The sequence below is a fragment of the Carcharodon carcharias genome, chromosome 22, assembly GCF_017639515.1.
Source record: "Carcharodon carcharias isolate sCarCar2 chromosome 22, sCarCar2.pri, whole genome shotgun sequence".
In the NCBI taxonomy this organism is placed as follows: domain Eukaryota; kingdom Metazoa; phylum Chordata; class Chondrichthyes; order Lamniformes; family Lamnidae; genus Carcharodon; species Carcharodon carcharias.
The window spans coordinates 32,009,189-32,027,785 of record NC_054488.1 but is presented as its reverse complement, the minus strand read 5'-3'; the positions used below and the strand labels follow the sequence as shown (position 1 = coordinate 32,027,785).

General features: G+C 39.7%; 1 protein-coding gene across 2 annotated transcripts in view; it reads left to right on the top strand.

Moving 5' to 3' along the window:
* The window catches only part of narf (nuclear prelamin A recognition factor), a 45,022-nt gene extending 33,484 nt beyond the window's left edge, over positions 1–11,538 (top strand). For both annotated transcript variants that reach the window (XM_041217034.1, XM_041217035.1), the window contains exons 9-12: positions 2,886–2,958; positions 3,066–3,203; positions 4,662–4,819; positions 9,268–11,538. In XM_041217034.1, coding sequence (XP_041072968.1) covers positions 2,886–2,958; positions 3,066–3,203; positions 4,662–4,819; positions 9,268–9,509 — 611 coding nt within the window. In that variant the 3' untranslated portion in view covers positions 9,510–11,538. The remainder of the gene's footprint in view (positions 1–2,885; positions 2,959–3,065; positions 3,204–4,661; positions 4,820–9,267) is intronic.
* Positions 11,539–18,597: the final 7,059 nt, after the last annotated feature.

Genomic DNA, 18,597 nt, shown 5'->3' with positions numbered 1-18,597 from the left:
CATTATAAGTTAGAAGATGCACATTTCTCAAGTTTGGTCCAGTTATACCATATAACTCACCATGCATTATTCTGCTGTTAAGGTGGGGCTATATGCAATTTAGCCTGTCCTTGAAAACATAACATGAGCTAATTGCTGTTAAATACACATCTCATTCATTAAATGCAACAGTTCATTCAGAGTTTAATCAGTATTCAGTGTAATTATTTGGTTTTCTTTAATTACAATTGGTATGATAGTTAAAGGGAAAGATATTCTGGATCTGATAGTTGCCTATGATCTTTTTCACTTTTTCCAAATACGGCAACATTTTAGTTTTAAATGTGTACATAGATACTATTGATGATATGCATCTTCTATGTAGTTTGTATCTTCTATGACTTTTCTCACGATAAAATGAAGAATATAATGTGTATTGCTGGGGAAATGTTAAATGATGTCACAATTATATTCTGATGGCATAATTTTGCTAACGTTGGCTGTGTGCATGGGCTGGTAGTAATCATGCAGAGTATCTGGAGTTCTGGTGCTGTTTGGGTGGGGTCTGGTAGCATGTGGTAGCAGTCAGTGAGATTGGGTTGTGGACCTGCTTGTGAAAGCAAGGGGATTCAAGGTTTCACCAGGAAAAGTGAAAATTACTGATAAGCTACATCAATTTCAAAGACAAAAGAGAGAATCAGAGACTATGTGAGTGAGGTTTGGAAATGCCTCCAGAAAGAAAAAAATAAAGTAAATGAGGAAGCACGGTGGTAATAAAGGTTGAAGTGAGGCTGATATGTAGAAGAAATTGCTGGAGAGAGAATTTAGAGATTTGATCTATAAGGTATAGTGCTGGTTTATTATGTGCAATTTTAGAAAGAGAAATGGTGAATAGATTTCGCGGAATATTGAGAAACAATGAGCTTGAAGCCTTTGCCATAAAAGAAGATTGATAAATATTTGATTTAAGGAACATTTTTTTTGACAGTGAAGATAGTTTATGTCGAAGGCCATAGTTAATATTAAGAGCACAATTGGGTAATGGGGTGTGTCAGTAAGTACCATAGAAGGCAGAAAATGTTGCAGTTCAAGTAGGGACTCAAGCCTTGGGCAACAGGAATTAAGTGGATAGTCAAATGGGATTTAACAGCACCTTCAGCTAGAAAGTTGGGTGGGAGTCAGTCTAGGGCTGATAGAAATTTTGTATGAAGTCAGAGCAAGAAACAGGAGGCATCATAGAATTGTATTATGTTTTCCAATGGCAACAGAAGACAGAAATGAAAGAGTACAGGTAAATTCCTTTAAATATTCACAAAACCTTTAGATGTTCACTACTATAGTAATTGTGATGATTGCTTAGAATCATAGAACGCTTACGGCTCAGAAGGAGGCCACTCGGCCCATCGTGTCTGTGCCAGCTGAAAAAATGAGCCACCCAGCCTAATCCCACTGTCTGGCATTTGGTCCATAGCCCTGTAGGTTACGGTACTTAAGGTGCATATCCAGATGCCTTTTTAAATGAGTTGAGGGTTTCTGCCTCTACCACCCTTTCAGGCAGTAATTTGCAGACCTCTACCACTGCGTGAAAAGATCTTTCTTCGTCTCCCCTCTAGTCCTTCTACCAATCACCTTAAGTCTATGTCCCCTAGTCACTGATCTCTCTCCTAAGGTAAATAAGCCCTTCCTTTCCAGTCTATCCAGGCCCCTCACAGTTTTGTACATCTGAATCAAATCTCTCCTCAGCCTCATCTATTTCAAGAACAACTCCAGCCTATCCAATCTTTCTTCAGAGCTGCACTTTTCCATTCCTGGCAACATCATCCTTGTAAACCTCCTCTGTACCCTCTCTAGTGCAATCACATACTTCCTGTAATGAAGTGACCAGAACTGCATAGAGTACTCAAGTTATGGCCTAACTTATGTTTTATATGGTTCCAGCAAAACTTCCCTGCCCTTATATTCTATGCTTTGTCTAATAAAGGAAAGGATTCCAAATGCTTCTTAATCACCTTATTAGCCTGTCCTGCTACCTTCAGGGACCTGTGGATGTTTGCTCCAAGTTCCCTCACTTCCTCTACACCTCTCAGTATCATCTCATCTATTGTGTATTCCTTCGCCATGATTGACCTCCCCACATGCACCACCTCTCATTTTTCTGGGTTGAATTCTATTTGCCACTTTTCTTCCCATCTGACCAGTCCATTGATATCTTCCTGCAGTCTCCTCATTCACAACCAAGCGGCCAATTTTTGTATCATGTGCAGACTTCTTGATCATTCCCCCTACATTCATGTCCACATCACTAATATATACCACAAAAAGCAGGGGACCTAATACTGAGCCCTGTGGAACCCCACTGGAAACAGCCTTCCAGTCGCAAAAGCACCCATCAACAATTACCCTTTGTTTCCTGCCACTGAGCCAATTTTTTAATCCAGCTTTCTATGTTGAACTGGATCCCATGGGCTTTTAATTTTTAACCAGTCTACCATGTGGACCCTTGTCAAAATATGGCTACTTTTAAGAGTAACTTACAGCTCTTCATTTTGAAATACAGAACAGAAATAAGGAAGTAAAATTTGCATATGACTCTATCAGCTTTTCGAGTGACACAAACCGTTGCCTGTGTTTGGGATATTTTTAGCAAATTAATTGTAACAGAAGATGTAATGGAGACGAAATGTAGCTTAAAGAACAACAAATGCCATTTTCAAGTTGGGGGGAAATAGTTTTAAGTTTCACACTGATTGGTTTTTTACTATGCTTACAAACCAGTAAAGCTGCTTTTTATTGTGAGATAGGAATTGGCATGCTTTGTCAAGCTGCTTTTTTTGGCATGTGTTTTATCCTTCAAAATGTTTAAATGCACTTCAAAAATAATTCAATGTACCTCAATATTGTTCCAGGTGAAATAATGCAGATGATGGAACAAAAAGGTCTCCTGTTGACAAATGTGGAGCCAGCAGCTTTAGACAACATGTAAGATCTCCATTTTTAATTTTGTTTATCTATAATACTGTTCTTTATTAATAAAGAAACATTAGATTCTTTATTAGTTCATTTTTCATGTTTTATTTCTGGTGAAGCTTTGAAGAAATTGGTGATGTGTGTATTGCAAGGCATGATGGGAGAGGATCTGATGGCTTCCTAGAACACATTTTTAAGTATGCTGCTAAAGAAATCTTTGACATCGAGGTCAAAGAAATCACCTACAAGACACTCAGGTACGTTTAGATGTTTACAAACATTCTAAGATGGCCAATTTTACAGGAAGTGTCAGATTGCTTTTATTTAATCGTTCAACAAATTTGTCAAGTTTCTTGGAATCAAACCTGAGAAAATCAACCCCTGCCAATGTAAATGTTTCCACTTCTCATTTCAGCTGTTCTTTATGATGCCTTTGAATGACATTGCCACATTGGATGACTTTGAGCTGTGCACTTGTATTCACTAGGACTGGTGTAAAACTACCCAAACACTTTTCCTTTAGGACATCTAATTATTCTTGACTGTATTCCAAAGGTAAAAGACCATATAAACACCCACAGGATGAACATTTCTGAGTACATGATGGTGATGAGAAACCTTGCTGCTAATACCCATCAGAAAATGATGTTCCAGTGTGCCCATGTTTTCATATTTTGCACCAACAGGCTTCTTGCCACCAGCATATATTTAGAAAATTTTCCCATATGAGTTCTCCTCGAAGGCCCTGTTTAAAAACACAATACAACATTTAAACAACATGGAGCATCTATTAGAAGATGAATATGAAGCAATGGATGTAATAAACAGAGAGCTGTATTTGAACCTATTAACTTCAAGACAATTTACATCTGTTTAATCCTGGCTATTCAGCCTGCTTGTGTGGAGCAGGGTAGCTCCTGAGTACTGAATGACTTTCTTAATTGTTGAGAAGAGAGGCAAGGTATCTCAAACATTTATACAACGGGTTAAGCAAGCCATTCCAGGCTGCGACGATGCAATGGCTACGCAAGAGATATTTTCCACTAACAGGATGCTGCCATCAGTCCAAAAAGAAGTGTGCCTACCACATAATTGAGCAACATTGTGTGAATTTCAGTGCTGCTGTGATGCCAGGTACATAGGCTGTATGTCCCAATGATCGGCTGATCGAATCCAACTGCATGTTCCTCCGGTCAGAGTACAGACCGTACTCAACCAGCCCGTGCTGCAAACCCAAAACAAAATGTCTGCCGTTAGATGTGACTCCATGATGCAACAGCACTTGTTGAAAAATATTGTGTGCTGAAAGCTGCACTGACAACCAATTTAAGGTAATCAGTTCAGCTCATAAAATGGCTCAATTACACTTGCTAGAAGCAACATACATTCATACTCAGGTACCCGTTCTGGGCAAACAAAAGGAATATATTCAAGCCTTGTGCCTTTTTTTTGAACTACCTAGGAGCTTGGGGAGCCTATAGATCGCCATGCTTTCTCCATGGCAATGTGTCAGCCAATCAGAGTCAACTTTGCCAACCAATCATCACCCTTTTCTGCTGAAGTGTAAACTGTTCTGATCATTGGAAATTTGGCATTCTTGAGTATGTCCTGATGTGTTCAAAGCACAAAGCTTCAGCATCATGTCTCTCTTTTTAACAATATTTAAGTTCTGTACTACCAAGCGACTGACTTTATTCAGCTTTTTTTCTGTTTAGGAATAAAGACTTTCAAGAAGTTACTTTGGAAAAAGATGGTGAGATTGTTTTACGATTTGCAGCTACCTATGGGTTCAGGAACATTCAAAATATGGTTTACAAACTGAAGAAAGGAAAGTTTCCTTATCACTTCATTGAAGTTCTTGCGTGTCCAGGAGGTAAAGCATTTCTACTTTCAGCCATTCAGTATAATGTTTTAGTGACAGTAGTTAATAGTTTTCAAGCTGTTTTTCCTGCCTGGGAAAAGTTGCTGAATGCCGAGGAATGATCACAGTCTACATGATTTATCTTCCACAGCTATTCAGGGTTATCAGCTGTGGAATTTATTGATGGGAGGTTGGGGAAGAATTTGAGTGAAGCTGATGAATAGAAAGAATCGTAGAAATTGATTATCTCACTGGAAGCTCTTCACCTCCCTGAATCATTTCACCTATGAGGAAAGCTTGTTTTTTAAAAAAATAACAAGGAGCTTCTAAGTAATATAAAATGTTTCAATGAAGCAGAGCATTGATGCAAAGAATAATCCATCAGAAGGTTCTAATAATGGACCAAGGAGGAAGGAACAAAGAGAGATGATCAAATGATAAACTGGTAACAGACCTGTCCTCACCAATTAAACTGAACAGTTTGTAGATATAAAAATAAAAAAAAAACTGCAGATGCTGGAAATCCAAAACAAAAACAGAATTACCTGGAAAAACTCAGCAGGTCTGGCAGCATCGGTGGAGAAGAAAAGAGTTGACGTTTCGAGTCCTCGTGACCCTTCAACCGAACCAAGTAAAAATAGGAGAGGGGTGAAATATAAGCTGGTTTAAGGTGGGGGGAGAGAAGTGGGGGGGGAGGGTTGTAGGGACAAGCAAGCAGTGATAGGAGCAGACAATCAAAAGATGTAACAGACAAAAGAACAAAGGTGTTGAAGGTGGTGATATTATCTAAAAGAATGTGCTAATTAAGAATGGATGGCAGGACATGCAAGGTACAGCTCCAGTGGGGGTGGGGTGAAACACAACTAAAAGGGCATAAAAGGTATAGATTTAAAAATAATAGAAATAGGTGGAAAAAGAAAAATCTATATAAATTATTGGAAAAAACAAAAGGGAGGGTGAGGAAACGGAAAGCGGGTGGGCATGGAGGAGGGAGTTCAAGATCTAAAGTTGTTGAATTCAGTATTCAATCCGGAAGGCTGTAAAGTGCCTAGTCGGAAGATGAGGTGCTGTTCCTCCAGTTTGCGTTGAGCTTCACTGGAACAATGCAGCAAGCCAAGGACAGACATGTCGGCAAGAGAGCAGGGTGAAGTGTTGAAATGGCAAGCAACAGGGAGGTCTGGGTCATTCTTGCGGACAGACCGAAGGTGTTCTGCAAAGCTGTCGCCCAGTCTGCGTTTGGTCTCTCCAATGTAGAGGAGACCGCATTGGGAGCAACGAATGCAGTAGACTAAGTTGGGGGAAATGCAAGTGAAATGCTGCTTCACTTGAAAGGAGTGTTTGGGCCCTTGGACGGTGAGGAGAGAGGAAGTGAAGGGGCAGGTGTTGCAAATTTTAAGTATGTATGGGGAGGTGCCGTAGGTGGGGGTTGAGGAGTAGGGGGTGATGGAGGAGTGGACCAGGGTGTCCCGGAGGGAGCGATCCCTACGAAATGCCGCCGGGGGAGGGGTGAAGTGAAGATGTGTTTGGTAGTGGCATCATGCTGGAGTTGGCGGAAATGGCGGAGGATGATCCTTTGAATGCAGAGCTGGTGGGGTGATAAGTGAGGACAAGGGGGACCCTATCATGTTTCTGGGAGGGAGGAGAAGATGTGAGGATGGATGCGCGGGAGATGGGCCAGACACGGTTGAGGGCCCTGTCAACGACCGTGGGTGGAAAACCTCGTTAAAGGAAGGAGGAGGACATGTCAGAAGAACTGTTTTTTAAGGTAGCATCATCAGAACAGATGCGACAGAGGCGAAGGAACTGAGAGAATGGGATGGAGTCCTTACAGGAAGTGGGGTGTGAGGAGCTGTAGTTGAGGTAGCTGTTTGTAGATGATTTTGCTGCTGTTGGCTAATATATTTTGTTTGAAAAAACTTATTTACTAAGTTAAAATTTAGTCGAGGTACCTGAATACTGCTTTTTGTAATAGCAGAAATGCATTTCAGAAGTTCCCAGATCTGATTTCCCAGTAGGTACTTTGCGTGCCAGTAGGTACTTGACGTGCTAGATTTCAGACAGGACAGCGATAGGAGTTTGTGATTTAGCACTAACCTCTCTAGATTAGGGATGGGAAAATCAACCAAGATCCCTGCTCCTAATTGCTATCCAGTCATTCTTGCTGGACTGCTTATGAACATTAGGAGCATTAGGATTGGATTTACCCCTTAATCTTCCCAATGGTTGAATGTCCTGCAAACATTCACTGTCTAAGCTCATACATGAAATAGGCACATGGGTCATGTGCCTGCATCAATATTTACAGTTAATATAGTTGACTGTTTAATTGAACAAGTAAATATTTTGGGACAGTTTTGCTGGCTTAGATTGCTTCAGGTATGCGAAGGTGCATGGTTTAGTTTTGAAGCCATTACAAAATTCTTTACATTGAAAATAGGTCTACTAGACCTGGGTATTCCAACTATTAATTGTTTTCATTCATTTTCTTTTGTACAAGATCTCTAATGTGAACATTTCAGGGCGATACAATGTTTTATCTGTAGAATGTAATGGGAATTTATTGCTTCATATAACATAACTGCTTGGAGGGGGATGAAGTGAATGTACTTCCCAATATTTTTATTGTAAAGCTTGCTTTATTGTTTTCTGGTATGAAGTTCATTTCTTGTTGTGTGGCATTTAATTTTAATGCTGGCTTTTCATCCATGGTCTTTTTGTATATGTGCCTAATTCCAAGCTACTTCAGCATCAATTCCCCATTTTTTAAAAAGTGCAATTTAAAACCACAGTTTATGCCAGGCCTGTGCAACCTAATAAACGTTAAAGATTGAGTGAGCTGCAACATTCCACTTTAAGCCCCATTGATAGCTCATATATGTGGCAAAATTGAATTTAAAAAGTGTCAACTTATAACAGTTGTAGGTAGCCTTGTGATAGACATTTATTATGATTTTAAAAAGGCCATCAGATTAATGCTAATCCCAAATTCAACACTAGTTCAGTATTTTTTAAATGCAGTTCCTATATGCAGTCACTTTGTGTCAGCAAGTGAATCTGTTTGGCCGTAGCACATACAGGAATAATGAAGATGAAAGGCGTTAGTTGTTTGAACCTAAACTAGTTGAAAACCACCTAGAAGAGCAATAAATAAGTGCTCTTCTAGGTGGTTTTCAGACAAATTTCTCCTCATAGCAGTGTGGAGGCCCAATGTCAGCTCAACATCACTGACCACATAATGTCTTAGGCTCATGTGGAAGTGTACGTCAGCCTGGTTTACATTCAGATATAAAAACAAAAAACTGCGGATGCTGGAAATCCAAAACAAAAACAGAATTACCTGGAAAAACTCAGCAGGTCTGGCAGCATCGGCAGAGAAGAAAAGAGTTGATGTTTCGAGTCCTCATGATCCTTCAGTAGAACTGGGTGAATCCAAGGAGAGGGGTGAAATATAAGATGGTTTAAGGTGGATGGGGGTGGGGGGGGTGGAGGAGAGAGAAGTTGGGGGGGTGCTGTGGTTGTAGGGACAAGCAAGCAGTGATAGCAGATAATCAAAAGATGTCACAGGCAAAAGAACACAAATGTTGAAGTTGGTGATATTATCTAAATGAATGTGCTAATTAAGAATGGACGGTAGGGCACTCAAGGTATAGCTCTAGTGGGGGTGGGGGGGATAAAAGATTTAAAAATAATGGAAATAGGTGGGAAAAGAAAAGTCTATATAAATTATTGGAAAAAACAAAAGGAAGGGGGAAGAAACAGAAAGGGGGTGGGGATGGAGGAGGGAGTTCAAGACCTAAAGTTGTTGAATTCAATATTCAGTCCAGCAGGCTGTAAAGTGCCTAGTCAGAAAATGAGGTGCTGTTCCTCCAGTTTGCGTTGGGCTTCACTGGAACAATGCAGCAAGCCAAGGACAGACATGTGGGCAAGAGAGCAGGGTGGAGTGTTAAAATGGCAAGCGACAGGGAGATTTGGGTCATTCTTGCGGACAGACTGCAGGTGTTCTGCAAAGCGGTCGCCCAGTTTACGTTTGGTCTCTCCAATGTAGAGGAGACCGCTTTGCAGAACACCTGCAGTCTGTCCGCAAGAATGACCCAAACCTCCCTGTCGCTTGTAGGTTTACACTCATCTCAGCTGAGGAAGTTTTCCTGTCTTTGCTTCCTATCCCTGCATTTTTTCTTTTTTCTTTCCCTTTCTTTCACTGCCTCTTCCTCTCTGTTGCATTTAATATTGACTCTGTGTGCAAAACTACTGAACAACTAATATTCCAAAAATTAAATGTTTCTGCCAAGTGAACTAAGTAATTACATAGATTGAGCTGAAGTTGAAGAAATTTCATTGACATATAATGCATATGTTATAACCCGTTTGTTGATTCTGGCTGAATTGTGTTGTTTTACAATATCAAAATCACGCTTTTGATGATGGCTAAAACAAATTTATTTTTTGGTTTGATTTGAAAGGATGCCTCAATGGAAAAGGTCAAGCAATGACAGAAGATAGGAAAATGGATAAGGATTTGCTGCATCAAATGGAAGGAATGTACACCAGTCTGCCTGTCCAACTCCCAGAAGCCAACATGCATGTCCAAATGCTTTATCAGGAATGGTTAGAAGGAAGAAATTCCACCAAAGTTCAAGAGGTCCTGCACAGAAAGTATCATGCACTGAATGAGATGTCAAATAGCATTGACATCAAATGGTAGGCCATCTGGTGCTGGACCACAAGATTTTTGGAATCCCAATTAAGGATTCACAATTTCCCCAGGGAACATTGGTACTCTTTGTATTAACAATGGTGCAATTTAAACCACAAACTTTCAGCCACTGAGATATTAAAATGTAATGTTTTGTCATTGAAAGAAATATAGACTTGAATTATGTAATTATTCAGGACTTTGTTCTTCACAGATATCTTTAACAGATATGTTTGTCTTCGAAGCCACTTGATGAATGTTTCCATTTTTTGTGCTTGCTTCCAAATGAATATAGCCATAACAAGGCCATAACTTTATTCATAAACTCAGTTGTTTGTTCTCAGATGGAGAAGTGAAGTCCTTCAGCGATGTAAAAATGGTACTTTGAAGATTCTTCAGATCTTCCTCGTCCCTAGAACTACACCTTGTAGATTATACGATTATATATTTTTATATATATATATATATATATATAATAGTGTGTGTGTATGTATGTATATATATATATATATATATGGTTTTGAGAGGAGCGAATTATCTAGAACTGAACTAAGTTGATGCTTAACCTTGAAATTATGAAGGGAAATGTGCACATAGAAAATATTTGTTTGCAATCTCCATTGAAAACCTGCAGTTCTGTTACTCTTGCTTTGCATACACCTGTTCTTGCACACAAGGAGCACTTCACCATTGAGAACATACAAGGCTACATCTGTTGTTCAAATGTTAAGTCCATATTATGTTTGATGCATCTCTATTCTGGATAGCCCAATTATTGGAAATTTTAGTACTACTGTTTAACATTTTAAAGCAAACATCATACTTAACAGTTCTGTGGTTCCTGTCATAGACTTTTCTATAATCTGTCAATTGTAAAAATGCATTTCTGAAGTTTAACAATTACTCTACTAGCAATAGTCTGCTGACTTAATTGAATGTAGTCTCATAACTCAGCTATCAAACTCTTTGAAATGGTGCATACTCCAAAAAGACTAGGACTTTACATGCTAAACTAATGAATACATTTACTTAAAATTTAAATAGTACAGAAATGTGTAATGGTTCAAACAAAGGGTATTTTGTTTAAGCAGCTTTGAGTATAGAAATTTCTATTGTATAATGAAGGAAGTTTGTCTTTGTAGAGGATCAATTATCCGCTTTCATCTTTTTCAACTCAAACAATTCAGTTTCCCTCAAGCATTCTTTTTGAAAGTTCTCTTATTTCTCAAAGCTGGTGCTCTCTCATGGCGGTTATGGTAAACAACTCTTCAGTGAGTTCTTTGATTAACATCTTACCATAACCTACCATCTTAGCATAACAATGAAATAATACTTTAGACACAAGCAAAATGGGAAGATGAGAAACAAAGGGAAGGAACGATTATACAAACACTAGAAGAAGTAGACAGCTTTGCAATTTGGTTTCAATCATTGAGCTTTAACAAATCATGTCTTTCATATTGGAGTACACAGCTAATTCCACCCAGGAAGAGCACCTCTTTGACCTTTTAATGAAGATGTCATCTTTAATTTATAAGTGAAATAACTTAGCCCTTGGTTAAAAATAAGAAATCTGTCCGTCCACGCTCCCCCCTCACCCCCTCAAAAAGAAATCAATGTTGTAGTTTATTCTGTGTATACTATTGTAATGAATGTAATAATTCTATGAATTAACATTTGTTGACTCAATGTAATAACTCATTCTATTCTTTAAATTGAGTATCAAAACTTTGAAATTTATATTGGTGCTAATGTTAAGAAATTGAATCAGACACTTCAACATATTGGACGCAATTCTTTAAGCTAGATATTACTGTTGGGGCTGTAACCATATGTACCCCATGTCAAATGTGATTGTGAACACTGTGAAGTTCTTGGTAAGCTCAACAGCAGTTTGTGCATGTGTTACTACCACGTGGTAATAAATAATTTTGGGGTTTTTTTTGCTCATTTGTAATTACTTAATGAGAAGTAGCATTGTTTTAATGTGCCTGATATAAGTAAGCTCACATAAAACAAAAATTAATTTAAAAACAAATGGGTGTTTCTGCCTTCTTTAACATAAATGCTGTGATACATTTTTACCTATCCTTCACAGAGGATTGGCTGTGCCTCCAAATGTCTCGTATGAAATGTCTCTGTTGTGTTTCCTTTAGAAAACACGCTGATATTTCCTTTCAATTGATTTTTGAGAGTATCATGCAATGATACTTGTACACTGTAAAGTGAAACATTAATAGTCCAAATTCCTTAATTATTTCAGTTAATAGAATTTGCAGCTCAATCATAACATTATCACATGCTCAATGACTTTACCACTTGAATCAATAATTACTAAACAAAGAGATAAAAACAAAAAAACTGCGGATGCTGGAAATCCAAAACAAAAACAAAAACAGAATTACCTGGAAAAACTCAGCAGGTCTGGCAGCATCGGCGGAGAAGAAAAGAGTTGACGTTTCGAGTCCTCGTGACCCTTCGACAGACCTTGAGTTCGAATCCAAGGAAGAGTTGAAATATAAGCTGGTTTAAGGTGTGTGTGTGGGCGGCAGAGAGGGAGAGAGAGAGAAGTGGAGTGGGGGTGTGGTTGTAGGGACAAACAAGCAGTGATAGAAGCAGATCATCAAAAGATGTCAACAACAATAGTACAAAAGAACACAGGTGTTAAAGTTAAAGTTGGTGATATCTAAACGAATGTGCTAATTAAGAATGGATGGTAGGGCACTCAAGGTATAACTCTAGTGGGGGTGGGGAGAGCATAAAAGATTTTTTAAAAATTTAAAAAAAAATTTTTTTTTTTTAAAAATAATGGAAACAGGTGGGAAAAGGAAAATCTTTATTGGAAAAAAAAAGGAAGGGGGAGACAGAAAGGGGGTGGGGATGGGGGAGGGAGCTCACGACCTAAAGTTGTAGAATTCAATATTCAGTTCGGAAGGCTGTAAAGTGCCTAGTTGGAAGATGAGGTGTTGTTCCTCCAGTTTGCGTTGGGCTTCACTGGAACAATGCAGCAAGCCAAGGACAGACATGTCGGCAAGAGAGCAGGGTGAAGTGTTGAAATGGCAAGCAACAGGGAGGTCTGGGTCATTCTTGCGGACAGACCGAAGGTGTTCTGCAAAGCTGTCGCCCAGTCTGCGTTTGGTCTCTCCAATGTAGAGGAGACCGCATTGGGAGCAACGAATGCAGTAGACTAAGTTGGGGGAAATGCAAGTGAAATGCTGCTTCACTTGAAAGGAGTGTTTGGGTCCTTGGACGGTGAGGAGAGAGGAAGTGAAGGGGCAGGTGTTGCATCTTTTGTGTGGGCATGGGGTGGTGCCATAGGAGGGGGTTGAGGAGTAGGGGGTGATGGAGGAGTGGACCAGGGTGTCCACTAAACAACCTTAGCCTTGAAAGGTGAGTCAGCCTGCTGGAACTTTGACAAAGTGATGTGTCTTATCATTAGGATAGTGGCTTAAATAGTTCATGACAAGTAAGCCTGCCACTGTGTTGAAATTTTCAACATTCAATTCAAATCCAATTCAAACTTGCTTTTCTGGCAAGTTCCTGTAAGGATCTTTAGTTTGAAATGATGACAGGTTTACAGCACAAAACTTCTGTGTTAGCATCCTAGGATAATTGGGTATATGTTCACATACTCAGCTACAAAGATGTATGACTTTAGTGTGACGAAAGGATCTATGCAGGACATCTTAAAATGTGTACACCATTCTAACATCCTAATGATTGATTAAAGTGGTAAAATCGATGAGCATGTGATAATATTATGATAGAGCTGCAAATGCCTATTAACTGAAATAATTAAGGAATTTGGACTGTTAATGTTTTACTTTACAGTGTGCAAATAGAATTACACAGCACAGATGGAGACCATTCAGCCCATCATGCCAGCTGAAGGTCTTTGTAAGACTATGCAATGAGTCCCACAGACCCTTCTCTTTCCCCATGCCCTTGCAAGTATGTCTTCTTCAAAGTAAATATTGAATTTCCTTCCATAACTTTTACTGACAGTGGATTCCAGAACAAAACAATTTGCAGTATTTATTTAAAAAGGCATCTGCAACCCCCCCACCGGGCCCCCTAGAATCTTTTGCCAATTACCATACTTCTGTGCCCTCTAGTTACCAATCTCCTTGCCACTCAAAATAATTTCTTTCTATCCATTTTATCGAAATGTTAACCACTTCTAACTGAATCTTTGCTTTAAGGAGAATGAGTAGGATTATAAACACGAAGCAAAAGTTACAGCCTAGTCTCTGGAAGATGGATTTGAATGGCAGAAGGCTTCCAAAAGTGAACTTTTTAAACAATAACAGAAAATGCTGGCAGTACTCAGCAGACCAGGCTGCAACTGTGGAGATAAAAACCAAATGAATGTTTCAGTACCATGAATTTTCATCAGGGCAGGTCACAGGCCTGAAACATAATTCTGCTTTTCTCTCCACAGTTGCTGCCTGACTTTGAGTATTGCCAACAATGTATATTTTTATTTCAGATTTGCAGCATCTGCCGTATTTTGTTTTTGAACTTCTTAACAGTTAAATTCAGGAAATTAAAGCCACTAAAATTTTATTAAGGACTAGTGTACTGTAAAATGCAAGAGCTCCAATTACTGTCATGGTATTTTGCTGAGTTACCAATATTAGTTGGGGAAGTTAACAAACAATCAGAAAGTTACCATCAGGCTGCAGTTGCACCATTGGTTCACTCTGCTCTGCCTTACATGATATACGTGAACAACAATTTCATCTGAGCAATTTACAGTGATTCCAATTTGTGTGTTCTCTCCACATTCCCTTTGTTCATTGTTTAAAAACTGTTCATTTTCAGTTTGTACTGATGAAGGATAAAATGTATATTTTTGGTTCTGTTCAAAGCTGCTCACTGATCAACATTTTCAGTCTGGATTTGATTTGATTCCTTCAGAGGGCTAGCACAGACATGATGGACTGAATGGCCTTCTGTGCGGTAACCACTATTATTCCATGTTTAGGGTCATGTAGTGCCTAAAACTTTCTATGACTGAATTGATGCCTCTCTGGCATAAACAGGGTGGCTATTTTGGAATGTAATTTCAAAATAGCAAGGTCTATCTACCATGTACATTATAAATTAATTGTTTGGTGCTGTAATACATTGAAAAGCCTAGCACCAAAATATGAAACACATAAGCAAGGGTGAACTAGCCACATGGCTGATTAGGAGAGTGGTTAGTGATATTGCTGATGTTGTTGATCAGCTTTTCTGCTTTTCCAGCTCAGGTGTTGGTCGAATATGGACTCTGTTCCTTCTCATCTGCTTACCTGTTTTGGTCACAATGTTATATTCTTTTGATGTCTTTATATATGCCAATTCAATACACAGCTGATCTGGGTCTGAGCTTCTCTAATCCCATATGGCCATCATGTATCTTCTGGAGAAGTTCTTCCTGCATTGTTTTGGGTTAATCCAGATTTGGCTAACAGAACATCATCATCTACTGAGATGTCATCTCTGATATACCAGGACTGCCGTATTGTTGGTTGTGTTTGCTGTATCTTATCAGGCCATCCTTGGATCACTTGCTAAAAGAGCATCTGTAACTCTGTCTTTGCTGCCCTTATCTCTAATTTGACTCCGTTTCGGTGATGTTACATTCACCAGATGATTGATTTTTATACCTAGATCTTATATCTCATGTTTCTTCTGTGATGACAACCAAGATAGGGCATCAGCTAGCACTATTTCTCATCCTGTCTTGTATTTCAGAGTGAAATCATAATTCTAAGGCCTCAAGAGAAACCTTTCTATTCTTGCTGGTGCTTTACACAGATTCTTCTTGTAGAACTGCTCCAGTGCATGATGATCACTCTCCAGTATGAATTTTCTCCCATAGAGATATGAATGAAACTCCTCACATCCATACACGACTGCCAAACACTCTCTCTATATGTTGGCATATCTGGTCTCAACTGAGGTTAGAGCTTTAGATGGGAATGCTATTGGCTTTCCTTCTTGTACCAGAGCTGCTCCCAATTCTTCTGTAGAAATATCAATTGCAGAGGGACAGGTTTATTTCTGTTGTGGTATGACAGACTTGCCTCCTTGCAAACTACTTTGAGTTTGCTGAAACTCCTCTCTTATGACTAGAACGACCACAGTTCTCCAGCTGTGGCCTCACCAAGGTTCTATACAACTCCAACATGATCTCCCTACTTTTGTAATCTATGCCTCGATTGATAAAGGCAAGTGTCCCATATGCCTTTTACACCACCTCACTAACATGCCCCTCTGCCTTCAGAGATCTATGGACACACACGCCAAGGTCCCTTTGTTCCTCAGAATTTCCTAGTGTCGTGCCGTTCATTGAATACTTCCTTGTCAAATTACTCCTTTCAAAGTGTATCACCTCACTTTTCAGGGTTAAATTCCGTCTGCCACTTATCTGCCCATTTGACCATCCAGTCTATATCTTCCAGTAGCCCAAGACACTGAATCTCACTGTTAACCACCCGGCCAATCTTTGTGTCATCCGCAAACTTACTAATCCTGCCCCCCAGATGGTCATCTATGTCATTTATATAAATGACAAATAATAGGGGACCGAGCACAGATCCCTGTGGTACGCCACTGAACACTGGCTTCCAGTCACTAAAGCATCCTGAGTCATCACCCTCTGCCTCCTACAACTAAGCCAATTTTGAATCCATCTTATCAAGTTACCTTGTACCCCATGTGCATTTGCCTTCTTTATAAGCCTCCCATGTGGAACCTTGTCAAAGGCTTTGCTGAAATCCATATAAACTACATCAACTGCACTACCCTCATCTACACACCTGGTCACCTCCTCAAAAAATTCAATCAAATTTGTTAGGCATGACCTCCCTCTGACAAAGCCATGCTGACTAGCCCTGATCAAACCTTGCCTCTCCAAGTGGAGAGAGATACTCTCCTTCAGAACTTTCTCCAATAGTTTCCCTACCACTGACATAAGACTCAGTGGCCTGTAGTTCCCTGGCTTAGAATCCAGAAATCTATTTCCTTCTTAAATATAATCAGTCACTTGGCCTCCACAGCTTTCTGTGGTAGAGAATTCCATAGGTTCATTACCCCGTGAGAGAAGAAGTTTCTCCCCATCTCAATCTAAATGGTCTACCCCGTATCCTGAGACTGTGACACTTGTTCTAGATTCCCCCATCTCGAGGAAACATTATCCCTGCATCCAGTTTGTCCATCCCTGTCAGAATTGTATGTTTCAATGAGATTGCCTCTCATTCTTCTAAACTCCAGTGAATACAGGCCTAATCGTCCCAATCTCTCCCCAAACGACAATCCTGCCATCCCAGGAATGAGTCTGGTGAAACTTTACTACGATCCCTCTATGGTAAGTATATCCTTTCTTAGGTAAGGAGACCAAAACTGCACACACTATTTCAGGTGAGGTCTCACCAAGGCCGTGTACAGCTACAGTAAGACATCCTTGCTCCTGTACTCAAGTCCTTCCGCAATGAAAGCCAACATACCATTTGCCTTAACTGCTTGCTGCACCTACATGCTTGCTTTCAGTGATTGGTGTGCAAGGACACCCATGTTCCTTTGTACAACAACATTTCCCAATCTGTCACCAGTTAAATAATACTCTGCCATTCTGTTTTTCTTACCAAAGTGAATAACTTCACACTTATCCATGTTATGCTACATCTGCCATGTATTTACCCACTCACTCAACATGTCTAAATTGCCTTGAAGCCTCTTAACACCCTCCTCACCGCTCACATTCCCACTAAGTTTCATGTCGTCAACAAACTTAGAAATCTTGCATTTAGTTCCCTCATCCAAATCATTGATATATATTGTGAATAGCTGGGGCCCAAGCACTGATCCCTGCGGTACCTCACAAGTCACTGCCTGCCACTCCAAACAAGACCCATTTATTCCTACTCTCTGCTTCCTGTCTGCTAACCAATTCTCGATCCATGCCAATACACTACCCCCAATCCCATGTGCTTTAATTTTACACACTAACCTCTTATGTGGGACTTTATCGAAAGCTTTCTGAAAATCCAAATACATCAAATCCACTGGTTCTCCCTTATCTATTCTGCTAGTTGCATCCTTAAAAAAACTCCAGTAGGTTTGTCAAACATGATTTCTCTTTCATAAATCCATGCTGACTTTGTCCAATCCCGTTGATATTTTCTGAGTGTCCAGTTATCACATCCTTTATAATCTAGAGTCTAGAATTTTCCCTACTACTGATGTTAGGCTAACCGGTTGGTGATTCACTGTTTTCTCCCTCCCTCCTCTTTCTGCTTGCTTAAGATCGTTGGGATGCAGGCATATTCTACTCCATCTATTTGGCTTCTTTCTCAGCACGAAGGAATTTGCACAACCTGAAGGCTGTGTGACTCTGGCCCACCTTCTTTTCTTCCATCTCTTGGAGATCTTTTTCAAGCTTTCCTTTTTAGTGCTATTGGTACTTTATATGGGAGATGAATCACTGGTTTCATCGCTGGATCAATAGTGATGTGACATTCAAAATCTTATAAGTATGCAAATATATCATCAAAACACTCTGGGTGTTTTTGTACTAGATCCTCCTTGCTTCTGATCAGAGGGCACTGTTCAATGGGTGTACCACTTTCAACCATCAATAATGCCTCTTTCATTTTCTGGTTTACTGAGATCTTTGCAACTGTTCAACTCCTGCATAGCTGGACCAACTGTTTCAGTGACATAGAACATATAGTTAACATCTTTTCCTTTGTGTGTCCCTCTGATTTGAATTGTTCTTAGCTACCAAATCTCAGTTCTCCCTTATGCATTTAATGCACTGTTACTCAGTTTCAGGGTGCATTTCCTTGGGTACCCATTTACTTTCAAATTTTCTGGTATAGTCTGAGCATAGTGATGTTACTCTGTGCTCCAGCATGAAGCTTCAGATTTATGGTTATGGATTTATTGCTCGCCATTTTCCTGATTTGAATGGTTCTGTAGATTTTGTTTCCCTCTGGAAATCGTCACATCCAGCCATTTCATGCAGTTGTATGGTTCCTATGCCTATTGTATCCTCAAACTCATTGTCATCTTCCAGGAATGGACGTTTTGGTTTCCTTTAATTCTC